Source organism: Alternaria novae-zelandiae (genome assembly GCF_023758075.1).
Source record: "Alternaria novae-zelandiae strain BMP 2774 chromosome Unknown scaffold_5, whole genome shotgun sequence".
Classification (NCBI taxonomy): Eukaryota; Fungi; Ascomycota; class Dothideomycetes; order Pleosporales; family Pleosporaceae; genus Alternaria; species Alternaria novae-zelandiae.
Genome location: NW_026056965.1, coordinates 1,265,059 through 1,292,045, shown reverse-complemented (window position 1 = coordinate 1,292,045; position 26,987 = coordinate 1,265,059). Strand labels below are relative to the sequence as shown.

At 53.6% G+C, this 26,987-nt stretch overlaps 11 protein-coding genes across 11 annotated transcripts; 5 read left to right on the top strand and 6 right to left on the bottom strand.

Moving 5' to 3' along the window:
• Nucleotides 1-1,010: 1,010 nt before the first annotated feature.
• On the bottom strand, nt 1,011-2,157 carry J4E88_003431 (uncharacterized protein; the record flags this gene model as incomplete). Its single annotated transcript, XM_049397084.1, has 3 exons — nt 1,011-1,404; nt 1,477-1,513; nt 1,566-2,157. 3 exons carry the CDS (start codon nt 2,155-2,157, stop codon nt 1,011-1,013), a joined length of 1,023 nt encoding a protein of 340 aa, XP_049257426.1.
• A 240-nt stretch (nt 2,158-2,397) lies between these two features.
• Nucleotides 2,398-2,745, top strand: J4E88_003430 (uncharacterized protein; the record flags this gene model as incomplete). Its single annotated transcript, XM_049397083.1, has 2 exons — nt 2,398-2,481; nt 2,593-2,745. 2 exons carry the CDS (start codon nt 2,398-2,400, stop codon nt 2,743-2,745), a joined length of 237 nt encoding a protein of 78 aa, XP_049257425.1.
• A 300-nt stretch (nt 2,746-3,045) lies between these two features.
• Nucleotides 3,046-6,684, bottom strand: J4E88_003429 (uncharacterized protein; the record flags this gene model as incomplete). Its single annotated transcript, XM_049397082.1, has 3 exons — nt 3,046-3,368; nt 3,444-6,655; nt 6,680-6,684. The coding sequence occupies 3 exons, from the start codon at nt 6,682-6,684 to the stop codon at nt 3,046-3,048; spliced, it is 3,540 nt and encodes a 1,179-aa protein (XP_049257424.1).
• A 435-nt stretch (nt 6,685-7,119) lies between these two features.
• On the top strand, nt 7,120-7,685 carry RPL26B (60S ribosomal protein L26B; the record flags this gene model as incomplete). The annotated part of the gene is made up of 4 exons (XM_049397081.1): nt 7,120-7,215; nt 7,266-7,328; nt 7,381-7,474; nt 7,528-7,685. The coding sequence occupies 4 exons, from the start codon at nt 7,120-7,122 to the stop codon at nt 7,683-7,685; spliced, it is 411 nt and encodes a 136-aa protein (XP_049257423.1).
• Nucleotides 7,686-12,230: 4,545 nt separating this feature from the next.
• Nucleotides 12,231-14,702, top strand: J4E88_003427 (uncharacterized protein; the record flags this gene model as incomplete). The annotated part of the gene is made up of 1 exon (XM_049397080.1): nt 12,231-14,702. One exon carries the CDS (start codon nt 12,231-12,233, stop codon nt 14,700-14,702), a length of 2,472 nt encoding a protein of 823 aa, XP_049257422.1.
• Nucleotides 14,703-15,989: 1,287 nt separating this feature from the next.
• Nucleotides 15,990-17,309, bottom strand: J4E88_003426 (uncharacterized protein; the record flags this gene model as incomplete). The annotated part of the gene is made up of 2 exons (XM_049397079.1): nt 15,990-16,777; nt 17,303-17,309. The coding sequence occupies 2 exons, from the start codon at nt 17,307-17,309 to the stop codon at nt 15,990-15,992; spliced, it is 795 nt and encodes a 264-aa protein (XP_049257421.1).
• Nucleotides 17,310-17,880: 571 nt separating this feature from the next.
• On the bottom strand, nt 17,881-19,586 carry J4E88_003425 (uncharacterized protein; the record flags this gene model as incomplete). Its single annotated transcript, XM_049397078.1, has 2 exons — nt 17,881-18,556; nt 18,604-19,586. The coding sequence occupies 2 exons, from the start codon at nt 19,584-19,586 to the stop codon at nt 17,881-17,883; spliced, it is 1,659 nt and encodes a 552-aa protein (XP_049257420.1).
• A 207-nt stretch (nt 19,587-19,793) lies between these two features.
• Nucleotides 19,794-20,450, top strand: J4E88_003424 (uncharacterized protein; the record flags this gene model as incomplete). The annotated part of the gene is made up of 1 exon (XM_049397077.1): nt 19,794-20,450. The coding sequence occupies one exon, from the start codon at nt 19,794-19,796 to the stop codon at nt 20,448-20,450; it is 657 nt and encodes a 218-aa protein (XP_049257419.1).
• A 154-nt stretch (nt 20,451-20,604) lies between these two features.
• Nucleotides 20,605-21,462, bottom strand: J4E88_003423 (uncharacterized protein; the record flags this gene model as incomplete). The annotated part of the gene is made up of 2 exons (XM_049397076.1): nt 20,605-21,078; nt 21,124-21,462. The coding sequence occupies 2 exons, from the start codon at nt 21,460-21,462 to the stop codon at nt 20,605-20,607; spliced, it is 813 nt and encodes a 270-aa protein (XP_049257418.1).
• A 617-nt stretch (nt 21,463-22,079) lies between these two features.
• Nucleotides 22,080-23,516, top strand: OLA1 (Obg-like ATPase; the record flags this gene model as incomplete). Its single annotated transcript, XM_049397075.1, has 3 exons — nt 22,080-22,154; nt 22,215-22,772; nt 22,968-23,516. The coding sequence occupies 3 exons, from the start codon at nt 22,080-22,082 to the stop codon at nt 23,514-23,516; spliced, it is 1,182 nt and encodes a 393-aa protein (XP_049257417.1).
• Nucleotides 23,517-23,761: 245 nt separating this feature from the next.
• J4E88_003421 (uncharacterized protein) lies at nt 23,762-26,811 on the bottom strand (the record flags this gene model as incomplete). Its single annotated transcript, XM_049397074.1, has 4 exons — nt 23,762-25,929; nt 25,976-26,222; nt 26,270-26,621; nt 26,669-26,811. The coding sequence occupies 4 exons, from the start codon at nt 26,809-26,811 to the stop codon at nt 23,762-23,764; spliced, it is 2,910 nt and encodes a 969-aa protein (XP_049257416.1).
• Between the last annotated feature and the right edge of the window lie 176 nt (nt 26,812-26,987).

Sequence of the window (26,987 nt, the reverse complement as noted above, 5' to 3'; positions counted from 1 at the left end):
ACACATCTCACACTTTGCCTTTTGGAGGGCTAGTGTGGTTGGATGCAGGTTAGGTGACGCGCAGCCGCGATCTGGGCAAGGCAGGCGAGCATGGTATGGAGTATCGTGAAGTGGAGTGTTTCGGCCGCTTACATTTACCGCTTCTTCTTCCCTTGGTGTTCGGTGTGTGAGTAGTATTCTTTTTTGTTTTTGACTTCGTACGAGGGTGTGTGTACTGCCAATGAGAGGGGTGGTAATAGGGCCGAAGCTTGTCGTTGAGATGATGATAAGGCTGCACGTGTAAGTAAGACTACGCTTGCGAGTACCGAGTATGCTTCCCGTGGAGTTTGCATCGAGGGTGTTGCCGCAGAATGTCATAGCTTCAATAGGAGCATTGCTGCTAGTGAATGAACACGATCTAAATTTCGCCGTGACGGTCTCGAAATCCTCCGTCTTGATCCTGAAATGTACCGTGCAGATGTTGAAATTGGCCGTGGTGATATGTATCGTGATTGACGAAACGTTCTGGGTGTAAGAAAGCTCACATCATGTAGATCATCATAATCTTTGCGACCCAAGGCATCTTACGCCAGCTTGTTTCGACATCGGCATTCACGCTTGACCTCGTTGACATTCATCTCACTTTCAATCAGACGCACCCATTAAGTACCACAATAATGCGAGTCCGTAGAGCAACTTGCCCCGGTGAATGTACTTCTGTATTCGTACAATCATGTATGATACCAATAATATATACCAGAACCCAGACGCCAGCGCCGTTCACACAAAGCCGACTAAGCTTTGCGTATAATGTTCGGGACATGCCGCATGAACGCTGAAGCCCAGACACGGCCAAACATGCTGATGATGCAAAAAAGACTGCATCAAGTCAATCTGTCGCCTCCACATACTTCCATCGAAGCCAGGTCCCGGTAATGCCCCGCAAGCTTTTGCAGCATTGTGTGGCAACCGGCGAGGTTTTCCCGCTTCATCTCCCCCTGTGGTGTTCGATCCAAAGTAGATGGATATCCTCAAGATACTGTCATGTTGCCGAGTGCGACTGCCATTCGCTCCTCTTCCTTTCGCGCTCTCGCTGCCTCGGTTTCCTTCCTCATGGTCTCCAAGTTCCACTCATCGCCACCCTCATCATCACTATCCGCATCGCTGTCTTGTGCCCAGTCACCCTTCTCGAACATAGCCCTACCAGTGGCATCCTTCATCTTCTTGGCCTCCTCCTCAGCCTGCTTCTTGTCGATACGCTCCTTCTTCCACTTGGCAAATGTTTCAGGCGTGACAGGTGTGAGCTTGCCGGTAAGCTTGTGTCGTTCAGATTCAAGGAAGTCTTCGAGGGTGAGGGTGTTGAGTGGTGAGTTGGCCATTAGGGCCTTTTCGGCGGCGCGTTGTTCCCTAGTCTTGATAACGAATCTGAAGGACATGTTAGTTTCGATTCCCAGATGTGCTCATTCTGTATGGCGATAATGAATTGAGAATACGTACCCAGGTGGTAGAGAGTGCTTGTACATGCACTTGTCGCCTTAGATACAGGTCAGCGCGCGCCTCACATGCATTTCGTTGTCGAAACTCACCTCCGTTCGGGCATGTCCAGAACCAACCATACTTCTGATCCTCGATAGCCTGAACAAAGTACTTGCACACTTTGTCTGTTGTGGTCTTTGGGTTGCCGTGCTTGCTGAGAACGACCTGTCGCAGCTTTTCCTCGTCCCAATCGTCCATGTTATCCTTCTTCCGTCGCTCCTCTTCCTCTTCCTTTTCTTGGTCTCTGTTATCGGTGTATAAACTCCTCTTCTCTGTTTTGCGCTCGATGGCCAGGTCATGGCTGAACTTGCACTTCTTGCCCTTTTCGCAGTTTCCCTTCTTGTAGAACTGGCATAGTACGGTCTTAGGGTCGGTACCAAAAGGTACTTTCTGGACCTGCACTGGTTTGAAGAGCTCAGCGGTCTCTTTGCGGGCTTGTTCTGCCGCCGCCTTGTCTTTCTCGCGTTGGGCTTTCTCAGCGGCCTTGCGCTTTTCGTCGGGTGTGCCACCTGATGCGGTGGTGGCTTTGAGTTGCGCAATCTGCTTCTGGGCGGCTCCTCCCTTCTTATTTTTCATACCAAAGGTCTTGTCTACGGCGACCTTCTTCACCTTGGGCTGCTCGCCCTTGCCTTTGGGTGGCATCTTGGCTTATTGTGTACGGGCGTTGAAGTGACAGTGGGGTGGGCGGATTGGGATATTCCAAGGATCCGGACGCCCTGGAGAGTCGAAAATTCGGTGCCTGGCGGGGGATATGGGACCTGGGTCGTGTGTGTCAAAGTGAGAATGACGCTGTGTGGGGTGGAATTTCGAGTGGCGGAGCATCTGGCGCTAGAGCCAGCCCTACCTTCGCCGACATTCCCGAAGCTTCAAGGTGGCCTTCACATGAACCCCAAGAGTCAATCGCTGCGCATCCAATACTGTCGCGACATTCCCGGCTCTCGAATTGTTCTGTCGCATCTAGCTTCCGTAAGCTCTTGGCATCTTCGTCTCGTCCATTGTGTTTACTAACAACTCCGCAGCGCCCTTGACGCCTTACACCTGTCACCCAGCTACACTTGACGCGCGGTCGCACCCAAGATGATTACCGACAGCCAACTCTACTCGCTCGCCATCTTCCTCGGAAGCGCTGCCATGCTGCTCATCGTCCTATACCATTTCCTCGAGGTCAATTCCGACGATCACAAAGTTGAGGAGAAGCCCAAGGCCGCGTCAGGCAAGGTCAAGGCATGAGTTGCGCGGTGCATACGTGGGAGAGGGTCACAACAAGGAAAGAGGCTGGAGGGAGGACAAAGGATACCACTTGCAGGTCGGTGACTTTTATCAAATGGGGGCATGGAGTTCTGGCGTATCAATATAGCGGTTTGGCCGCTGATGGATTTAACATAGTTCAATAGGCTATGGCTTACGCATGGAGACATGCTTCGGTTTCCTTCTACTGCGCACCCATAAAGACTCCCAATGCGCCTTGTCCTCGCTATGGGTATACGCGTACTTATACAAAACTATCAAATCTGAAGTTATTCACAGTCCTCAATCCTCGGCATCTACCAGCTCCTCCTCTTCCTCGTCGCCTTCGATGAAACCCCTTCGACGCTTCTCGTTGGCAAGCGTTACGCCTCCACGATCCATACCGGGTCCACCAATGCGCTTCTTGAGCGACACAAGTCTTTCATGCGCATCGCGGGCTTCTTCTTCCGCTGAACGCTTGGGCGGACGTCCGCGACCGCGACCTTGGCCAACAGGTGCCTGTGGTGACATGCTCAGTGCTTCTATTCGCTCGGGCTCGACTGTGATACGTGGTGTGACTTGACGTCCCTGCGCATCGCTGAGATATGCCTCAGAATCATGCGAGTCTATGAATGAGAGCGTTAGATCATTTCTCTCCAAGTGTTCAACGACAATCTAAGCCCATCAATTATCTTCCTTACCAGAGAGACCCCCAGTCGGCCCATCACCAAGCTGCCATGACAGAGGACTGATATGGGCTTCGTGTATGTGATTGCGCCAGTTGCTCTCTAGATCGAAGGAATGAGGCTGATGACGCTCGATGCTCATATTCGTCATAGGGTCGTAGTTGGTGACTTCTTTTCCGCAATCATCCCACAAGCATTCCAGAGTCTCCTTGCGATGCACCTTGTATATATGCTTTTGAAGTGTCTCTAGATTGTGCAGATCCGCCTGACAGTTCTGCCACTTGCACTTATACGATCGGTACTGCGGGATATGGTTTGCAACACTCGGCGACCGGGAACTGATACGGATGGGCTCGTTGCGCAATGAGCTTGGTTGCGGCGGCTGGTGCTTGAGAGGACCTGTGTGACCGTTCAGAGCCGGACGAGACTGCGCAGCCGGAGATCCATGGATTGCCTTCCTCCACCCAATTGGGCGGCCCTTCTTCTTCGGCAGTGGCTTGCCATCAGGCCCATACTCCGTAGCGGAGCGGAATGCTTGATATCCAACACCAGCAGCACCGGAAGTAGGGCGTGGGGCACTTTGGCTCATAGAAACGGGGTTGCTCGGACGTTTGGGTGTCGCTGGACCTGGACCCGCACCGTTGGGGAGGGAGTGTCGAGGAGGGCGACCGCGGCGCTTCTGCTTAAACGGATTGATGGCTTCGGGTAGAGCTTGGACCTTCTGAGCCCCACCTTCACCAATCGCACTGGGCGGAGCGCGGACACGACGCGCTTCATCGTCGTCGGAATCGTCTTCCTCATCGTCTGCATCCTCAGTCAAGGCTTGAACGCCGTCTTTGAAATACCCTGGAGGAGGTCGTCCTGGATCAATCAAGTTCCACCTGATTGTACTAAGATCCGATTCCCAGGTTATCTGTGGTAATGTGGTCCTCAGCCCATCTAGATGTTGGTTCAGATTGCGCTCAGACGGATGGCGTCCACAAGCGAGGAGTACATCCCTTGCGATCGTGGCAGGGTTGTATGTGTTTCGACGGAGAGCATTCTTCTTCTCAAGTGGTTCAACATAGACCTGGTACCGGAGTTCGTTAGGCGGCGGATGAACTGGCGGCGGCGCAGATGCTTGTGGCTGATATGAAGGAGTGTTTGCAATGGGGAAGTTCGGGGTGGAAGGCTCTTCATCGACGGCCATGGCATCTTGATGCGAGTATGATGCGTAAGGGTCTGCATTCATTCTCTTGCGCGGCGGACCCATGTCTTCCTCTTCTGAAAGTTGAGACAAATCGATGAGATCGCTCAGATTGCGTTTGCGAGCAGCCTCTTCCTTGTTTGCTGGCTTTCTCAGCTCGGGCTTGATTGGCACCATCTCGGCGACGGGTGCAGGCGCAGGTGCAGGTGCGGGCGACGCGCTCCCTGGGAATGACGGGTAAGAGCTTCCGTTCGCTGGTGAGGCAGTTGCTGGTGTGTATTGAGGGGTCGGCGCAACGGGGGTCGCGACTTCCTTTCTCATGACGGCAGGCGGCACTGGCGGTTTTTGAACTGGAACTGGCGCCGCCTGCACTGCCTTGCGAGATGCAGAATTCACGTCTGGTACTGCTGTGAGTAGGCTCTTAGCGAACACGGCGCGATCTAGCTTCAGGCCCATTTGCTCCAGTTGTTCGCACAACTCGATGTAGGAAGGGTTGCTGTTGAGTAGGCCCAATATCTGGCTGGGTTCAACTTTGCGAACGTCATTTTGGGCGTTGAGATATGCTGCTGCTGCGCTCGCCAAATGTGCCTTCTTCTCGGGTGGCCAGTGAGTGTTACCTGTGGGTCGAGTAGGGGTCGGCTGTGCTTGTCTGACGGGAACAGCTTGGGGTACGGCAGGCGTAGCTGGCTTCGCTGCTGGTTTGGGTGCCGCCTTCTTCTTCGAGTTCGTCGCTTGGGGAGTGACGTTTTGAGCAGCCTGTGCGGGTTGCGGGGTGGCAGACTGAGGAGCGGGTTTGTTCTGCGCAGTCGGAGACTTGGGCGCTTTCGCTCTGCGTTCTTCTTCCCAGATTCGAGCTAGGAGTGCCGGGTCTTTGCTGTTTAGCTCTCTCATCTTAGCCATCATGGCTCGGATCTCGCTCTCTAGTGCTTCAGCAGGGCCGTCGGCACTAGATGCTGCAGAAGCTGCTTCCGTCGCATTCGCTTGCTGTTTTTGCGCCTTCTTCGCTCTTGGCTTGGGTTGTGACGCGCGCAACCTAGCCTCCTCTTCCTCTTGTTGTTTGCGTTCCTCTTCCCTCTTTTGCTCCTCTAATTTGCGCGTCTCCTCGGCTATCCTCTCTTCTTCTGCGCGCGCTGCATCTAGAATCGCCTGCTGCGCCGCCTGCTTTCGCTGATATTCTGGCCATGGATCGTAAACTGCCATGGGGTCTACAGTGGTGGTGCCCTGCGCACTGTATGTGTCCGCCATACTGGTGGCCGGTGCCGGTGGTGGCGGCACGATCGCAGAAGGCATTTGCGCGTTGCCGTAGTTGTAGGCCGTTGACGATGTGGCGTTCTGAGAGTTACGCGAGGCTTCAGCAGCAACGCTAGGGAGCTGTCGAGCATTGTAATCGCCATACTGCTGGTTCGCCGTAGTGGACATACTTGCGCTGCGTGAGTTGCTAACAGGCGCATTGTTGTACTGAGGCTGGGCTGGACTGGCGGAGCGCTGTTGCTGCTGGGTGTATATCGCTTGGGTTCTCTGAGTCTGGGAAGGGTACCCTGCCGTCACCGCCGGTGATGGCAAGCCTCGACTCGCTGGCTGCGCGCGATTGTTGTTGACGCTCCGTGGACGCGCTTGCGCTTGTCCGTAGCCTGCGTGGGGTTGTTGCGCCTGTACTTGGGGCGAATGCGAATTGCCGGCGGCGTAGCGACCGGAGTGCGAAGAGGCGGCCGTATTCGTTGCGGTGAAGCCCGCTTGGGTATTCGTCGGCGCGGGATTATTCGTATACGATGTCGAGCTGCTCATATTCCGCAAAACCTCGGCAGCGCCTCTGGTTGTCTCTCGTGTCCCGCCATAGTTGTTGCTACTCCATGAGTTATCTTGCACCGTTCCATATCCACTGTTTTGGTTCGCGTACGATTGCGGCTGGTAGGAGACGTAGTCTTGCGCTTGTGTCGTCGGCGGCTGCTGATACTGGCGGGATGGTTGCGCGGCGCTGTTCGCAGCGGGTGCAGTCTGGTATGCCGAATACTGTTGCGCCGAACTTTGTTGATACGGGTAGCTATAAGGGTTGTAGTTGTTTGACGACATAGCAACGTATTCCTAAAAGTCTGCAAGCCCTTGCGAAGCCACTATATAGGGAAGATTCGGTCGCTGCATGTGGACCGTGGTTCGCGTGAAGGGGCTCGGGTAGGCGTGAGCGGGGGTTCGGGTGTGTGTAGATGCAATATTAATACCGCACTCGGGAATCGTCCGTATCGGGGCTGCACCTTGGCGCAAGGTATGCGCTGGTCGAGAGAGCAGACTGGCTGCGACGCGTGTTGAAAGTGCGCGACGGCTCGGCGATGCGCTCTATGATGCAGACGCGACTTGCAGCGCCGGACTGTTCGGCGCGGAGAAACCCACCCTCCGACCGCGCTAGCGAAGCGAAGCCGCCCTAGCAGAGGCACATCTCACAACACCAATTTTGTGATCGCGACACGAACTTTGTCTACTAACCCGACAACCGCCAATCCCACAGCAAAAATGACCAAGGTTAACGCAATGGTCGCGAGCTCTCGACGCAAGTCCCGAAAGGCGCACTTCAGTGCGCCGAGTAGTGTGCGTCGGGTCATCATGAGCGTATGAAGAGACTTGGAACATTGCATGGGACATGTTCTAACAACCTTCAGGCGCCTTTGAGTAAGGAGCTCCGCGAGAAGCACGGAGTGCGCAGCATTCCCGTCCGCAAGGATGTAAGTATCCAGATCTTCTCCCCCAGTTTCGTCGTATGCTGACTTTTCCTAGGACGAGGTCATGGTCGTCCGCGGCTCCAACAAGGGACGTGAGGGCAAGATCTCCTCCGTCTACCGCCTCAAGTACTGCCTCCACGTCAACGGCAGTGCGTAGCCCTCTATTCCCACTCGCCAGCAGATATACTAATTCACAACACAGTTGTTCGCGAGAAGAGCAACGGCCAGTCCGTCCCCATCCCCATCGCTGCCTCCAAGGTCGTCGTCACCAAGCTCAAGCTCGACAAGGACCGTGAGCAAATCCTGGAGCGCAAGTCCGCCGGTCGCGAGGAGAAGAAGAAGCAGAGGGAGCAGCAATAAGCGTATCGTCCCTTTCTATTGACGATACACTATGGCTATGAGGGACATCGACACGAGCATCCCCGTCCCTAGAGGATGAAATGCATATCATGGGTTCACGGTTTGGGCATGCGACACGCGCATGGAAAAGCAGGGCGTTATACCGGCTTCTAGCTCGAACAATGGACTTGCCATCATGCGGCCCCGTCGAAGTTTTCTGTTCGAAATGATACCACGATGGAATGGAGTTTGGCAACGAATGAGATTTGTTACTCCAGCCGTCGCAGTGACACTCTACGTGAAGTTTGACACGAACGCTAGTATATCTACTCCCCAACCGAACCTGATGGTTGACGTGAGTTATACGACTAGCGGAGAAGAACGCCAGACGACAGCAGTCGTTGCTCGCATGCAGACCATCTTTGAGATTTCCCCATGACGGAGATGGTTTGACGCTGAGACACATTCCTTCAACTATACACATAGCTTGTGTATGTCAGTATGACTACAGTGTCAACTGTAAACTTTGAATGAAACCACAGCCATGTTTGACCAGTGCAGCGTACCGCTCAATTGCACACATTCAGACCTCTCATGATCTCCTGTGTAGCTACGACTACGGGCTTAGCATCTTAGAGATCCCCATCCCTGGTTCTCGGAGTTCATCAATTCTCGCATCACACTTACCAATTCGTTCCATAGTGACCCGGTAGAAGTCGTTAAGTAGCAATACAATTTATCTGCCTCGACTCCGCAGTACCCACACCTCTATCGCATCTTCTTTGCAGAGCTCAACACATTTTATCTCCACCGTGGCATCTCCACTGGTTCCTTCATGCATCGACCTACACGCTTAGCGTTCCGTAAAACACACGGTGGCGTTTGTCACATTTTGCTCGTACAAGTAAACTGCTGTTTCGGCTACTGCACATCGCCACAACTGTGGTGTACCTACTGCACATGGAAGCAAAAGCTGCCCAACGCCAACGATAACTAATCGATAAGATACTACGGGACTCTATGTTTGGGTTTGTGTACTACTGTAAGAGGTGCTGGCAAATCGGATGTCGCTTTGAAGGTGCCAGATCTCGTGCTAATGGGGGCTGAGGGCTAGATGCAGATAGTGGACCCGTCGCTCGGGTAGGCGGCGGGTGAATTATAGAAGGTAGAGCATGTTTTAGGCGGGAGATGGATTTGTTATTCTTGTTCGGTGGGTCGTGTTCTCGTGGTGTAGCTGGTTGGTGATTTTTCTCGTGAACTGCGCTTGTAGGCAATTGAGCTACTATGACAAACACGATAAACCCATCATCGAGACAGGCAGATCACTTAACATATGTGCAATGGTTGTTTATGGCATCCCGTGATTGGATACGAAGACTGTATACACGATACGACTGACCTCGGTATGTTCGTATCGATAGTGATGTTCCTGAGCTGGATATGTTGATGCTTCATCTCGTGTTCTATATCCGGACACGAACACTATTGGAAGTGTTTTGTTCTTATACGCAACGCACACCGAACATGTTCTACCTCGCTATTCAAGACCCTTCCGAGGTCTGCTTTTTGCATCATCCTTGCTATCAGTATAGATAAATGTAGATCAGGCGTCATGTGACATCAGCCTCCGCTGCGGTACGGTGCGCGAATCTCACGCCTCACGAATCTGACATAACGTCGATCTTATATCTCACTCATATGAATAGCAAAGATGTTTCAGGCGCAAGTACATGTACAGTGTAAGCGCGGCGTCTCCAAATAGCAGGGCGTCAGATGCGTGTAAGTGCCGTGGGCGTAAAGTGGTAATACGGCACTTTGATCGCGTGCATGATTGATCGGTTCCGCATAGACAGTGGTCGTGATTACCGATAGATGACGAGACCACTTCGCCATCGAGATATGGTGAATGCCTGGCATACATGCGACAGTGTGTAATGACACCCGTTGGGAGAAAACGAGATGTGGCGGCGATGCCGGTTTCCCGCGACAGTTCATATAGAAAAAGCAACCGTCACTTAGCAATGAAACGCATCCGAGTATAGATCGAACGCTGCGGTCCGCTCCTTTGCTTCTTCCCTCCTCGGGTAACAACGTCTCGATGCTTTTTTGTATGGCCCGACATGATGGTTGTGACAGCTGCAAGTGCCGCTCACATGCCGCTGGATCCAATCTCCAATGCATGGGCATTGCGCACGCATGACACTGGATAGAGGGCTTCAATGCTCAGCCACGTGCTTCCCCAGACCCAAGGGCGCATGAAGAAACATGCTGGCTTAGTTGCGTGGCAAAGACTTAATTAGCAGGCATACCACTGCGAAACAGAGAGTCGCGAGTTGCCAGCGGAGGCATTGTTTCGCATAGCGAACATGTGGGTAGGGACCAGCCGTCTTCTTCAAACGCTCCGAGCCGTAAAGTCTCTCCAAGCCCAAAACCTTGGGATGGGCTCACCACCAAATAGTCTGGACAACTTGTCTCGGGGCTTAGCAACGTGGCAAAGCAAGATTGAAGATCCGAGAAGATCCGTCTCGAATTGCGTGACAGTTGGGGACCGGGATCGCCTTGTGTGTCGGTAGCTGCCAGAGAGTTGTTTTGCCGATAGTTCATGAGTCCGCTGAAGGAACGTCGTTTCCAGCTCGCATGACATTGATGACGGCCAACTGCATCCTATGCGTGCCTAGTACGTAGCCGGATATTGCTGTCCCAATCTAGTGCAGTTGGCGGGGTAGGCATCCGAATGGTTAATGAGGATGTGCACTGTGCCACCAATGCGGTCACGGTTAAGGTTGGCTGCATGCAGGGCGTTTTTAGCAACGACGAAAAGGCTCCGTGGTCGCTAGTGATCTCATAGACAACTATAGATCGTGATGTCGAGGCCATCGTGTTGCGCTTACGTCGTGAGGCGCGTGGTTAGCAGCTGGTGTGTTGTGGGCTGAGTCAGGGTAGGCACGCCTTGAGAAGGGCCGTGTTTCTGTTTCAGGTGCCCGCTAGAGCGTCTCTCGTGTCCCTCCCGTCACGAAGCCGCCCACTTGAGCGCGCGCCTCCCATTCTTTTTATTGCCATCATGCCATCACAGTCAGTAATCTCGAATCGTCGTCACTTGGATGTGATGCAAATGTGACGACGATGGGCGATAGCAGCAAACGGCGTGTTGTCGTGCCTAAACCCCACAACAGGCTAGGAGAGTGCACAAAGTGCACAGTCTGCCCAGCGCCGCCAAACTGTTCGCCATAGCTTCCGGGGACGTCGCCCGGACGCGCACTATCGATAGGTACTACTTTACGTGCATGCATATACGGCTGCACACGTTTTTAGGCATACGAGAGTGCGAGCACTGAGGTCGAGTCCTCGGAACCTTCTTTTAAGTCTTTCTACTCCGGAGCATATCATCCGATCGTGGAATGGCGTGCGACAGGCGAGCAGAAAGAGGCCAGGAGAGGAGCGGTCTGTCTTGATTCGTGAAGTGGTCGAAGGAGCGGAAATGATCAGAACCCTTGCTGTGTCGAGCCTGGGAGTTTCATGCGCAAAGAGCGTGGGATGCACAACGAGCGACAAGATCGGCACCGCAGCAGCGAAAGTCGGGGCGAAGTGATGCCATCATGTATTCGATTGCAATAATGCAGCGTTCGATGGCGCCGGGTACTGTTCGCCGTTGACCCCGCAGCTCTCAACATCCTCACGGTGCAGATTCTGCTGGTGCTGCGGTTGCACAGAAACCCAGGGACATGTTCCGACACTGGGGCTGTTTCCTCGCTGCAAGCATGTCTCTTGGCTAAAATAAACGCTAAATACTCTTGGTTAAGGCCAGGGGCACTGGCGAATAACGACGACAGCGGCGGGACGTCATTGGTTTGTCTCACCATCTGCCCCTGACACTCTTCGTGTGCATGGTCACACCCTCGCTCGTGCCGTCGCCGCTTAGGCCATTTGGGAGATGCCCAAGCCCACCCGATGGCTGCCCTTGCACGACCGTGAGCGCGAACGGACCCTCTCAGCGGCCGGTTGGACGTCTCCCTCTCGCTCAGGCTCACCTGTCTCTCCCCAGCTTCAGCCTCCGTGTGCCTGAACAGCCTCACCTAGACGGCTTTCCATCTCGACTCCCGCACACCGCTGAGCTGTGCTGCCTCTCATTTCGCCCTACCCTTCGTATACCTCTTCGCCTCTTTGAGAGAGGGTTGCCCCGTCGCTCCCTTTGCACTAGTCGGATCAATCCATCGTCGTCTTTCGCCAGATCGAACATCCTGTCGCGCTCGGTCTCGACATCTGTCTTGGATTCGAGTACGTTCGACACGACCATTACTTGCTGGACCATACTGACGCTTTGTCGCACTATAGACGATTACGATTGTCTTTACGAGCCAATCGTATCCTTCAGTCGTCGCATTCGCCTTCCCAACGCGCAGTCGACCAACCTCCATCTTCGGACAACTAATAATCCTTGGACCTTACACCTAGTCATGCGAAGTCGAGTGGAATTATAATCAGTCTATTGCTTTACGTCTCAAGTCGAGGATAAACTCACATCACGTTCGCTATTCTTACCGGATCTAACACACGATCCACATCACCATGGCTCTCCCAAAGCCCGTATACCCGCTGAGTGAGCACTGCTCAATCATCTACGAGAACACGCTTTACGTATATTCGCCATCTGGATTCCAATCGCTAAAGCTTGAAGAAGGGGCAGAATGGAAGGCGCTGCCTATGGACATATCGCTTACCGGAGCGCAATGCGTGAAGGCAGTGCCCAAGGGGGACGCCGCAGCTGCTAAGCTGTTCATTGTTGGAGGACGCGTCAACGAGACCGCTTCGACGTGGAACTATCCCGGATTGATGCACTACACATTCTCCAAGAAGAAGTGGGACTGGCAACGGTCTGAGAGCTGGAACACACAAAATCGCGTCAACCATGACGCTGTCTACCTACAAGACTCACAGAAGATTCTCGTCTACGCAGGGTCGCAGACAGAGGGGGACAACGGCCCATCGTCGGAATCCTTCCTAATGTCCACTGTCGAGCCCTACTCGGTATCGAGTATGCCGCCGTCCGGCGCGCCACTCTCCGTAAAGCCCATGCTGATGAACTCGGACGCAAACTCTGCGATATTAGTCGGTGGTGGCGCTACCAACACTGCGGTATGGAAGTTCAGCGAAGCATCAGGATGGAAAGATCTCGGCGTCAGCCTGGAACAACCGATCGTTAACGCCGATGCTGTCAAATGCTCAATAGTCTCCAATAAAGACGGAAGGATCTCTCTGGAGAAGTTCGACATGAGTGTAACACCGAACGCCGTGGAACGAATCCTCCTCGTGAACAAGGACGGATCGCCCGCAGCCCCGGGAACTCTTGCCGGTGGGGACAAGGTGAAGCGTGTAGTCATCGATGACTGGTCAAAGTACAACGACACACTCGCACCGACAGTTACACGGAACGGTTACTCGTTAGCACAAGGCGAGGATGGCACCACCGTTGCAAGTGGTGGCAACCCCGATGAGCCCATTGCTGTCTTCGACGCAAAAGAGAACGCATGGATGAACGCGACAGCGCTGTTCTCTGGACAAGAGATCCTAGTGAACTCGATATCATCTTCAAGCGCATCATCGACACCGACCGCGACTGCATCCGTATCAGCGACGCCCAGTGCCAGCACCACAGAAGCAGTCGGCCCACCACCGGCTCCCCCTAGCAATAAGGGAAAGATGTTGACTGTACTTGGCGCTACACTAGGTACGATCTTTGGCATCGCTGCTATCCTGATCCTCATTCTGTTCTGCCTCAAGTACAGGAAGAACAAGAGCAAACAGAACCCAGGGTACATTGAGAAGAACGATCGCATGAGCTTTGCCGACCGCGGCGCTGCTTTCATGAAGGAGGCCGGTGGAGCTGTCGTGACTTACCAGCCAAAACACAACAACGACTCTGTCACATCGCTTGCCATCATCCAGGGACGTGGTAGCAACAACGGCCACAAGAAGAATGTTGCGAGCGATGCTAGCACAGCAGGACTTGTGAAGAAGAGCAGTCCGCTTGGCTACTCTGAAGGTTACAACGAACCCTACGAGCTTGCCAAGTTTGACCTCAAGCCGGAGCCTGTCGAGCCCATGGTTCGTCAGAACTCTAGTCGGAACAAGCCCGCACCAAGAGCACGTAGCTCAGGCTGGAGTCGGTACTTCGCCAACAACGAAGCTACAAACCTCGCAAGTGCACCGCCTGCTGACCGTTCTACCTTCGCGTCAGACCGAACAAGTACCGCCAGCCAGTCACAATACACCAACTCGCGCATGTACAGCTCGCGTCCATCACAACACATCGCTCCATTAGAGATCCCCAAGTTCAACGACGGGCAGCGTCTAAGCCGAGTTGCCAGTGGAAGTCCAACGCTTGGAACCCCCAACAGTGTCATTCCACATGGTGTTCAGCCCATGCAAGCAGAGCTTGCTCGCGCCAACTCGAATGCCAGCACAGTATCTGCTCTCAGTCACGACGGCTACCTACGCCACCCCGTAGAAAGCTGGACTCCAGTGGGCGATGACCGACGGACGAGCAGTCAGTACACTGGTAGCATGGTCATTGACTCTAACAAGTACGATGGCGCTAGCTCGTATTACCCCGACGGCACCGATTCGTTCTACCCCAAGAGCAACTTTTCCTCCTTCTACCCCGGCCAAGGCGACAACCCATCCACCGTTCCCGACATGCGCGACAGCACGTTCACCATGTTCCCATCAGGCAACGCACCACCCGCACCAACAGAGGAGATGCCCAAGAGCAAGTTCAGCTCGATGTACCCCGTACCACCACGTCTCGGTCTCCCACAAGATCGCGAGAGCACAGCAACCGTGTTCCCAGGTGGTCCCGGTGGTGCACAAGGAGGCAATGCTCAGGCGGCGCTACCAAGCCCCAAGTTCAACTCCTTCTACCCACCACCCAAAGTCGGGCACGAGAGCTCAGCCACCCTCTTCCCCGGCCCGGGTCCCAACCAAGGCAACGGAAAGGAGCAATCCGACATGTCATGGCTAAACCTAGGCCAAAGCAGATAAAAGCCCTCGACTTTGAACTTAGCCTTGTCACGCCTATAATGAGCCCATGCTCCCACCCGTCTCTACCTCGACCATACACATCACCTCCATCTTCTCTCTCTCGAAAAGCAGCATCACTTAGCGAACGCATCATCATCACCCTGTACAGCAGATCTTTCTTTCTCGAGCATAGCATTCATCAGCGCCGGGCGTCTCTTTCCAAATCCCCCTTGTTCACCAAACGCTAGCCGCGAAAAGCCGATGTCAGCTTTTGGCATTCAGTCGCTACAGATACCCGACGCCAACCTCCTCACAGCGCGTCAACCCATCATACCTCCCACAAACACCTTACCTCGACCACCACTACCTACCTACCTCCCTCCACTCTCTCCTCTCGAAACGAAGGAGTCTCAGTTGTAAATAGAACGCCACCTCTTACCCCACACTCCAAACCCACCACTTTCTTTTCTCATACACTCTTTTCTTTTCCCACCAAACCATGTTTCCCCATATCTCTTTTTTTCCCACATACTTTTCAACTTGGTCTGTGTCCAAATGTATCTTTGGAAATCGCAGTATCTTGTTGATGATCGTCATTGTTGTTGTTGTCTCAGATCTACGGGTCTGGATATGTTTCTGCTTTTTTTTTTGGAATGGCGTCGTCGTGCAAGATGGTTGGAAAGATCTCCTCGCTGTCTTGTTCTCTGATTGTTGTATGTAGCTCGCTTGTCGAGTGGGGGAAGTTGGGAGGGAGTGGGGATGGAAGTTGGACTGGCTTGACTCTGGATGTGCTGGGGCGCTGGTGCGAGGGAAACGTCTATTGTTGACGTTGTGGCTGAAATGGTGGATTGGATCGGACGTTAATATTTTAATGAAAGAAGCGAGTGTCGTACCAAATCATTTCGTCTGCTTGTGATGTTTGCGTTTGTGAAGGAAATGTGTTGATGCTTAAACTCTATTCTAAGTGAGGTGTCTGGTTCCAGTGGCCAAGTGTACAGCCAGCTTGCATGGTAAGCCCATCCAACACCGTTCGCCTTGGACCTTCACATGGACATGTACACTAGACGCAAACTGGCTGCCATGTCCTAATCATTACATCTTGACCAAGCATCAAAAACAGGTATTTGTAGAGAAGAGCGTGTGAGATCGCATCGTTGAGATATCGCCCGAGAGACGAGAGATATCTCAACGATGCGATCTCACACGCCCTTCTCCACGAACACCTTCCCACGTCCAAAGTCTAAAAGTCTATCGCTCCACAACCCACCAACCTTCCCAGTTCACATAACGCCACCAAGACCACCCCCTCTAATTAACAACCCTCTTCATCTGCGCCGCCTGTCTCGGCTCAATAAACAGCGCCTCCGCCTCCGTAAGCACAACACCCTCCTTCTCCTCACTCCCCAGCGTCATCAACCGTCCCTTAACCCACGCCTTCCTGCCCTCAACCTTCGTTGTCTCAGCCCTTAACACAACAATCTGCCCCGCCATACACGGCGCCTTGTAATCGATCTTCAAACTCGCCGTCACACCCACTTTATTCGGCAGCGCGGGGAAGCAGCATCGTGCTAGTCCTTCGTCGAGGAGTGTGGCTAGCAGGCCGCCGTGGACGATACCGGGGTGGCCGCACAGCGCTTCTCCCAGATATTGCAGTGATACGAATTCAGAGCCGTCGGCTGTGCTGAATTGGATGGGTGGAACGGCGATTTTGTCGGGGCCGAGGAGTGTGCCTCCTGTCAGGTTCTGTGCCCGAAGTCCCTCTGGTATCTTGAGGTGCGGCCTTGAGGCAATGTATTTGGGGTCCGCCAATAACGACTTTGTGAGGGGATGCTCGAATATGCTTCGTTCTATCTCGGCAATGGCTTCTGTGGAGGGGGTGAAGAGTTCGAGCGTTTCGGCGTCGGTGGGCGGGTTCGCGAGGTCTTGGAGGGAGGCCATGGCGGGGAAACCGGCGATTACGAAGCCGCTGGTGAGTGTGAGGAGGGTGAGAGCGAGGGCGATGGGGAGGCGGATGTAGATTGGTCGTTTGGGTTTTTGGGAGGAGGAATTGGGTGGTGGCGGTGGTGGTGATGTGGGTTGTGCGGTTTGCGATTGTTCTGCTGCTATCGAAGTGTTAGTTTACTAAATTCTTCTTTCTCGAGTCTTCCATAGCGATAGGACATGGAAGTCAATATAGACGGGAATTGGAACAAACTTACAAACACTACTCGTCCACCTAACAAACCGTATCCTATCTTCCAACCCACCCCCAGCCGGCCCTCTCTGTCCTTTTATACAACCCGGGCGGACTTCGCGCAGCGGGGCCAATGCTCTGTATGCCCCGAAACCTAACACTCTGCTGCGACCCACATGCCCAGATAAGGCAGACCTTGCGGATATCATACTTACGTAGTCAGCGCCTAGAATCTCGCGGCAGAGACTTTTTTTCTGGCTAGGCTGGACGGAAGTCGGTGAGCACGTTGGTAGCTCCAGTCGTAGTACAGTCGGAGGTTCCGCGCATGCGCGCGTTCGGTCCCTGAGCTCGGACGCTGCGGAATAGGAAGTGCCGAGGTTCAGAGGGTGGGATGTTGTTGGCTGCAAGGGCGAGGGAAATTTGGGACAATGGATGCCAAGATGGGGACTATTCATGGGTTTTGTCATGGAGTGTATTTGCATCTCTTGGTACGTACTTCGGCCGATGATAGTGAATTAGCTAATGGCGTAGGTGCCCCTTTACGTTGAACGGGTTGTCGTCGATGCCCGCCTATGTATGCTGTCGACTCGCAACTCCTCCCAGTCTACATCAGGAACTGTACATCACGATGAAAATAGCTCGAGACGATGTATCATGTGTGACTTGAGATTTGATTATCCCAATTCTGTCCTTGGAAACTTGTTCCACTTGCTTTACACGTGGTATTTCCACTCCACCAATCCATCAAGTCATCATACTATACATACAGAGTAGAGAAGTGCGTCATGTAGAACGCCATACTCATCTACGGCGTCCGTCTATCCACTTCCATGACCCAGGTGACGAAACATAATAACCCCATATAGAGGCCAGCCAAGGACTACAAAAACAGAGCAACAACTGTCTTTTTGGACGCCAAAGATGCAGCAAGAACATGACCACCAACATTAAGGTGCGGTGAGAAGGTAGTGTAATCGTACAGGGTGGAACGCGGAGGGAAAGAAAAGGAGATTAGTGACGACTCGCTCAGTAGTAATCCCTGGCACTCTTCTGCAGTTCGATCAATCTCCATCCTCGTGTCTCGGGGTTGTTAACGTCTTCTGGTATCCTGGTGACACCGATGGCATATGTGACTTGCTGGACCTTGTCATCCATACCGGAGGCCAGCTCACCGGACTTGGCGTTGCGGTAGACGTGCACTTCTTGTGTTCTGCAGGTAAGGATGAAGACTGGGATCTCTCCTGGCTCCAGCAGTTTCGCGTTCAGGACATCGACACCACGGATGTCGACAATCTTTCCGTCAGACTTCAGACCGGCGGCCTGGTATTGTTGCATCAGCGCTGCGTATACTGAGTATTGCGCTGCTGATAGCCACTCCTTCAGGACAGCAATGTCGCCCTTGACGTATGCGTCCAGGACTTCTGGGAGGATGTATTCGCGCATCTCGGTCAGGAAGGGCTCCATCTGGAAGTTGGGGTCCATCTCTCTGAACCTCTTGATGACCATGGCCGTCTCGTTTTCGGCGAAGAAGCCGGTGATGCGGTCGGAGATACTGCGAGCGGTCTCAATGATGGCGTTGTCGGACTCCCTGTAGACGGTCTTCATGTTGAAGAAGCCTTGGGCAAGCTTGGAGTTGTCCTTCCATTCTCTCCAGACTTCCTTGTACTTGGCGTCTTTGTGAAGGGTAACGTTTGTGCCAGCACTGCTACTTGTTAGTCAAAGGTCCTCATATTTTCAGAGATGCCTTACTTTGGGTCCTCCTCCATTGGGCCCAGGGGTTTACCGCCAGTCCGCTGGAGTTCGTTGAGTTCGCGCAGCTCTCGCCTCTTCCTGCGCTCTTCCTTCTCGACCCAACCGCCGTATCTTGACGAGCTGCCATCGTCGATTGTTTCCTTCACAGCTTGGAAGGCCTTGGTCTGTCGGACTGGCCGAGTTGCGTATTCAAGTCCGGTACCAGTGACCCTCGCAGCAGCACGAACGCCCTTGACGGGCATAGTGTCCCATGTCCACGCCGCACCGTGACCAACAGCTGATGCCGTCGCCTTCAATGCCTCTGTGGTCTTTGTCTTGGCAGCTTCAGAGATCTGGCCAGCCTTCTGGACGTTTGGGTTCTGCTGGAAGTCGTGCAGCGCACCACCCAACTGCTTTGTACCCTCGTTCCAGTCTTTCGAGGCCTGGAACTCTTGCTTCAAGGTCTCGGTGAAGACCTGCCATGGTGTCTTGTCGCCGTGGGGTGGAGGTGGGGGCGCATCCTTCTTCTCTTTCTTCTGACCCTCTTCGCCCTCCTTCTGTTCACCAGCTTCTTCCTCTCCGTCCTTCTTCTCTTTCGCTTCCTCGCCCTCTTTCTTTGCCTGGTCGCCTGCAGCCTGCTCTGAGGTGCTACCCTCAGAGGTGGTTGATTTGGTGGGATCGGGCTCTTGGTCCTTTACGTCTTTTTGCTTTTGCGCTTGCTCGTAAAGGGCGGGCCGAGAAGAGAAGTGGCGGGCGTATGCGGATGACGTGCGGAAGAGGACATCTTGGGGCAGGAATTCGCTGCGGAGGAAGCGTTGGGAGGAGGGTGTGGATGTGGAAGGTAGTGACGTGCGTGTGGAGGAGACTTGCGATGTTCTTGGTAGTGTTGATATCCGTCTATACGCTGCAGCTCTTCCGTATGCGCTTGCAGGCGTAGCAGCGGCGGGTTGTATGCTCCATCGCGCAGTGGCGACAAATGTGCTTGCTGTTTGGGGCCTCATGCTCTGGACTTAGACGCAATTGGATCTGGGTATTAAATTGAAGTAGGACCGGCCCAAGCAGTGAGCGTTGGAAGGTGGGCGCGGCGAAGGTGGGTGAGAAGCATCGCCATCTTTTTCCGAATGCCAAGCCAGACTCGCAACCTTCTGCGACTTTCTAGCAAATCGCTGCATCCCCGAACCTCAATCGGGGCATCTACCGCCTTCAACATGGCCAGCAACACAACTCTACAGACGTTTCGATCCCTCACATGCTCAATTCGCTCATCATGTCGGCACACGCAACCCCTGCGACCGTTTTCGCACAGCACACGAGTCCTTGCTGCAACTCCTCCGTCCTTCCGCAAGAGGCCTGAGAAGAGTCTCGACCAGCTGCTCAGCAATGTAGATGAGAACTTCAGTGGCGCGGCCCCCAATCCATACAATATGATACCCGGCCAAAACCCAAACGATCCTTCTTTCAAGAACCTTGCGTCGCGCGAATGGGACGAAGACGACAAACACAAACTCCACGTTTACGCCACCAAGCACAACACACACTTGTGTCTGACACAGCCAAACCGAAACCCACTGATCTCAGTATCTTGCGGAAACATCGGCTTCAGGAAAGCGGGGCGCGGAACGTACGATGCAGCCTATCAATTGGCCGCCTTCCTAATGAACCGAATCCAGGACAAGGGCTTGCTGCCGCAGATTCAGAAGTTGGAGTTGATATACAGAGGGTTTGGCGCAGGCAGGGAGGCAGTCACAAAGGCGATATTGGGTGCTGAGGGAAAGAGGATACGGCCGCTGATTGTGAAGCTGGCCGACTCGACGAGATTGAAGTTTGGTGGTACAAGGAGCAAGAAGCCGAGGAGATTGGGTTAGAGACTGCTTGTCGAGCATGTAGGAGCGAAAAGCAGACGAAGTGTACGATGATAGTGGGGTTCACCGGCGTCATGGGTAGCGGCCTTCAGCACTCAGAGGCATGTATCACAAGAGCAGTGTATGGTGGCCAGGGCATATCAGACCAATTCAAGAGTCATGTCAGATTTTTCGGCAGTGGTGCCCTTTCAGCGGGTGGCATAGTGCGACCACTAGAATCCGTTTCCGCGATGTTGACAAGCCTGGGTGCAAGATTTCCAGCCTCATACCTAATAGGCCCTCTTGCGCTTCCTTGATCACCACGACTACTTCCAGCAGAATAGCCCGCGTTTTCCCAGCCCCTTGCTTCCTCAGTTGTCCGATGGCGTTCTCGTTCTCGATCATGACGTAGCATCGACGCTCCTTCGTCTTCGAACTCTTCGTCAAGCAACTCTCCATCAGCAGTATCATAATCCGGTGGCGCTATCCATTCCCGTGGTACAACGCATGGTAGAGCGACGCCGATGCTAGCGGCACGATTCAGATAGCTCGGAGCTGGGCGACCCGTGAGCCTCTCGCAGAGGTAGGACGTGAAGTGGTTGCAGTTCTTCGTGAGGAGGTTATACGACGTTCCTTGGAACTCGTGTGAGGCCTGTGATCATTAGCTAGTTTCTCGAATATACGTGTCGTTGCATACCTCTTGTATGATAGCCTCTAGTTCTTCTTCAGGCCGGAAAGAGAAGCCATGTAGGATTGCCTGCTTGAACGTGCCACCCGGTGGTTCTTGCCCTGGCTTCGTCCAGTACACGCCTGTCAAGTCCCGCCGGTCATGTCCGCCGTATGCATATTCCCTGTCGCCAATAACAACACCTGTGTGAAGGAGCGAGCTGCCGATTGCCCAGAGTACGGTTGCGACCTTGCCGGGCGGTAACAGGTCATATACGTGTATGGAGACTTCGGTTCTCTGCAGCGACAGCGTGGTCCTATGTTGGCTGGAACTTTTGCGCGACGGTTTGGGACGGATAGAGGATGACATTGTCTATGGCTGTAGTGATGTATGTACAATCGAGTGTGGTATGTATTGGTATTGGGGTAGGTCTCTACGTCGGTACCGAATAAGAAGGGTGGGGTATCATGGACGCTGTTAAGGGACGATGAGTGGTACGAGGTAGTGGTACAATGACGGCAGGGCGGAGGTCAGTGAATGGGGCCAGCCCTGGGAGTAATATGCGGAGGGACAGGTGTGGGGGAGCAGATGGAGATGGAGGTCGTTGTAGCCATGACCGCCGGTTTGGCGCTCGAGCACAGCTGGAGACGCGGCTTCGGCGCTTGCTGCTTCGAGCAAGCGCTGCACGGACGCCGCCCTAGCCACATAAACTTAAGAAAATTCGATTGGACTCGCTGCACCGTCAATTAACCCAGGAAACGCAGGAGAGCGGCTGCTAGGTAGCTCTCCCACCCCTCTATTTCATCACGCCCCCCACCAGGCCGCTCACCTTTTCTTTCTCTTCTCTGATACCCACTTTTTACAACCCGGCAGCAAGCACTGCCTGCTTTTTCCCAGCCTCTTTGCACTCTTCATCTTCCCCCACCAAATTTTTCCTTTCCTTCACTGCAGCTCGCACCTACGCGTCCGCGCCCAAGAAGAAAAAGATGCCTCCCAAGAAGCAAGTCAAGGAGGAGAAGCTCCCGCTCGGCAGGCCGGGAAACAACCTGAAGACTGGTATCGTGAGTGAGAGCCCTCCCTAGCTGGTCTTGTCGCGTTCTCACATTAACAGTGATTGCCAGGTTGGCCTAGCGAACGTCGGCAAGTCGACGCTCTTCCAAGCCATCACCAAGTGCTCTCTTGGTAACCCCGCCAACTTCCCATATGCCACCATCGACCCAGAAGAGTCGCGCGTCATCGTCCCAGATGAGCGCTTCGACTGGCTAGTAGAGCACTACAAGCCCAAGTCGGTCGTACCTGCCCACTTGACCATCTACGATATTGCTGGTCTCACGCGCGGTGCTTCCACTGGTGCTGGTCTCGGTAACGCCTTCTTGTCGCACATCCGCGCCGTCGATGCCATCTTCCAGGTCGTCCGATGCTTCGACGACGCCGAGATTATCCACGTTGAGGGTGACGTCGACCCCATCCGTGACTTGGACATCATCGCCGAGGAGCTGCGCCTGAAGGACATTGAGTTCACCGAGAAGGCACACGCCGCGCTTGTCAAGGAGACAAGGAGAGGCGGTCAGAGTCTGGAGATGAAGAAGCTCAAGGAGGAGCAAGCCACAGTTGAGAAGGTCCTCGAGATGCTCAAGGACGGCAAGGATGTCCGGAAGGGCAACTGGTCGCCCAAGGAGGTATGTACATCTCACTTCCTTTCCCTGCACACCCTGTTACAAGATGACAAAGAGCGATTGCTCTATAATCCCAGCTCTCTGATGGCCCATTAACGCTGGGCTATTCTGAAGTGAAGTCCTTCTCTGATAAACAACACCCCAACCTCGTTACCTACATGGAATACCTTTCGCAAGCTCGTACTAACAGTTTGCTAGGTCGAGCACATCAACCCTCTCTTCCTCCTCTCCGCTAAGCCCGTCGTCACTCTCGTCAACCTGAGCGAGAAGGACTACATCCGCCAGAAGAACAAGCATCTCCCCAAGATCGCCGAATGGGTCAAGACCAACGCCCCCGGTGACCCAATCATCCCCATCTCCGTACAACTCGAGGAGCGCATTGCAGTCATGTCCGATGAGGAGGCCGCCGAAGAGCTCAAGAACCTCGGTACCAAGTCGGCGCTGCCCAAGGCCATCCAGGTCATGCGCAAGGCCCTTCAACTTGGTAGCTTCTTCACAACCGGTACCGACGAAGTCCGACAATGGACAATAAGGACCGGCACCAAGGCGCCACAAGCTGCTGGTGTCATTCACGGTGACTTTGAGAAGACCTTCATCCAGGCAATCGTGTACAACTACGCGACACTGAGGGAAGAGGGTGATGAAGCCACTTGCAAGGCAAAGGGCAAGATCATGACCAAGGGCAAGGACTACGTTGTCGAGGATGGTGACATCCTCCTCATCAAGGCTGGTGCCGCGAAGGCATAGACAGCTTGGTGAGTCTTGGTTATGTGTGTATGTGTTTATGATCTACATGCGCGTCTTATGATGAGCTATATGAAAAGCAGCTAGACTGCCCTGAATGAATGAGAATAAACATGACCGCGAACAAATCAACTTTTCCCCATGCTGTGATATGTGACTACTCTTCTATTCTAACATGTTACGCAAATCTGGAAGACTATTCAGTAGAAGCCTTCACTCAGCTCCTTCTCACCCCTCTGCCAGTTTGCCTACTTCGCCTTCCCCTTCGTCTCAACAAGCATCCAGCTATTCCCACAGACACAGTGCTTACTCAACCCTAGCAAATACTGAGAGTGCGCAGGAGTATACCCCGGCAACCCCGGCACAACATCCTCCATACAAGCACCACACCTCGTACACTGCTTGAGCAAATTCTTCTTCTTCCTGCCCTCTCCATTCGCCCCCGCACTCTGAATACTATCACTCCTGCTGCGATTCCCGCCACCCGTCGCCGACCCCACAGGATGCGTCCACGTGCCCGTCCCCCGAATAATCATCTTCTGACACACATCCACCACATGCGTATCGTGCCAGTACCTTGCGCGCTTTGAGTCCGTGAAGCCTAACCACGTGGTATCGAAGAACATGAGTCTACCCATGTCGAGCTTATCCGCGAGGCAAACTTGCTGCGTCGTGCTCTTCCAGAGGTAATCCGTAACGAGGCGTTTCGCGACTGGAAATAGGATGTCTGGGATTTTCCCGAGGAGCAGTTCGCGCTCGATGCTGTTGCGTTGCATGTCCGTCAAGTTGCGCTGCTTGTATGTGCCGCGGACGTGGCTCTGCGTCTCGGTGAGCAGCTGTTCGTAGTAACGGTAATCGAACGGGATGTCTGTTATAGCAGCATAAAGAGGAGCGTATAGTTTCTTTGCTTCAGGTGTCTGCGGCGGCGCATTGGGATTCCCGGCTGCGGAATTGGGCAGCGTGACGTAGGCTGCTGCGCTGCGCGAGAGCCACGCAATAGGTTGGAACCAGAGTTTCATCATGGCGCGGGGGAAGGCGGACAGGATGAGGAGGAGCGCGGGTTTGTTGAGCTCACGGATTTTGGCCTCGAGGACGGGACGCGTGAGGTCTGCTGGGGGTATGTCGGATAGGGCGCGGCCGAGGGCGAAGAGATCATCTAGGATGTAGGCCATGAAGTGCATTGTCCATCTGCAGGTTCCGATCATTTGGGGGACGGCTTCGGGTCGGAGGTTGCTCTTCGATGGGTCGCCGTGGAGGCGGACGATGGTGGTCAGGGTTTGCGTGACAAATCTGATGTTGATGAGCTGCCAGGCCATTTTGCTGCTTAGAGAACGGTCGATGTTGCCTTGGAGTCCAAGGATGTTCATGGCTGAGAGTGTCTTTCCGAAGAAGGGGCTGCGGCCGAGGAGAAGGAAGTGGTTGCTTGATGTGTCGTCTACGCCACAGTCAATGTTGACTTGGAGTCCTTCGAAGAGCAGGTTGATGAAGTCGTGCTTGCGCTTGTCGCTGAGAGAGCTGACAAGAGCGAAGATGTCGTCGCTGGAGTAGTATTGGTTTGCTGCAGACGAAGACTGTAAAATGAGTGCTGCGAGAGCGGCGGCATGGCGGGGATCATCATCGTCTGATGAGAGGGTGCCGTGGGAGTACTCCATAGAGCGCAGCTTTGGGCTACCATCCAGTTGCATACATACCGCCAAGCAGTGGTTGGGTGATAGGGCGACGTGTAGCGAGGGTTCGGCGTGCTGGAAGACGAAACCAGCTTGTAACAGCGAGTTCACAGTGTCAGTATTGCCATCTGGCATGACTATCTCCATGGTCGATCGCTTCCTGAACTCGATAGCCCCATCGCTATACGTGAATGCCAGAAGCATGCTGTACCATATCGGGTAAAACCCTAATACGACAGCATGCAATGAGAAGTCAGGCTGTCTCTTTAGAAGGAACGTGTTCTGTGCAGATACCGAGCTTACGCTCTTCTTCTTTGATGTCACCTGATCGAGGCTGGAATGGAGCTGACTGTGTTGCTCTTGATGCACCTGCCATTTGACAATGATGCTGTACCGCGTTTCTTGAGGGTTCAGATCATACGAGATCGGATTCGGTGGCTTACAAAATATGGCTTGGATGGTAGGTACCGAACCATCGTCTTGCTCGGGCGTGACGGGAAGGAAGTTGAGATGTGTTAGCTGAGCGGCAGCCGCACCCCTCGATGCTGTGCCGTCACCCAGGTCGTCGTTCGCAAGCTCAACAGGGTTGCAATCGTCTTCCAAAGCGATCAATGATACTTGGATGGTTGGCTTCTCGAATGGGCCGGCGTTCTGGCTACGCTTGTCGGTTGGTACATTCCAGATTGTCTCAATACGGTATAAGTGCAGCCGCCTCTTGACGTCGTAGGCAGCGAGTAGGAGGGTGTTATCTAGAAGATGTTAATTTAATAACATCAAGGCGTACAGAAGACCTACCGTTGTTCGACGTAAAGGCTGCGTGTGTGAACGACTCCTTTGTTGAGATCATAGGCCCTAATTGAGCAGAGACTTCTTGCCAACTGTTGTCAATCTGCTGAAAGCGAAGTTTGAGCTCGCCATGTCTCTTCAGATATATGAAGCATGCTTTGCCTTCTACAGGATGGTGCGCATTGTTGAACATGTGCTGTTTGATATTCCACTTCCATTTGCCTTTTTCTTGCGAAGCTGACCAAGCAATGAGATTCTAGATGAACATTAGAAACAGGATTACAAACATCCGAAAGATCTTACCTTTTGCGCGTAGGGTAGGATCGCAAGCCAATGCATGCCTACCACGCCATCTACTTCGGACTCTGGATGAGCTACTTCCGCTCTGGTGAAATGCATGCGGTCCAACGCCATGGCGCATGAGAAGACCATGACCCGGCCCGCTTCGTCCATGACAGCGAGATCGTTACCTAGGTGACTCCATGAGAGATGGGTCAAACGAAAGATCTCGCGGCCCTGTGGAAATTCGAGAGGGACGTTCTTCCCGAGATCCCATTTGCCAGATTCAGGATCTCGCGAAAAGATCTTCAGGTGGACAGAGTAGCCATCTGGATTTATGTACGCAACACAGCCATTCTTGGACCATGATATCTTTCTATTACTTGTTAGTGAAGCTGGCAGATTTGCCCAAGACTCACTTACTGGCAACAGCCGCTAGACGCTAGCTCGTCGATGCGCCCGTCGAGCCCTTTCACTGGCGGTGTCGTGTTGATAGACTGTATGTTGACATGTTCTGAGTCTCCGAAGAGATCATCCACATCCATGTTATAGCTTGCGCCGTCCATTGTGGTGAGATAGCTGCGCTCGGCGGCAGGTCGGCTGAGAGGTGAGATCAGTCGAGAAAACAAGAGGTGGGAAACAACCCCGCCAAGAAAGTCGCACGAGACAAACACGAACAGATGACGAGCGAATCGTCGGGTATCACAGAGAATACAAGGAAATGAGGCACGAAATTCAAGAC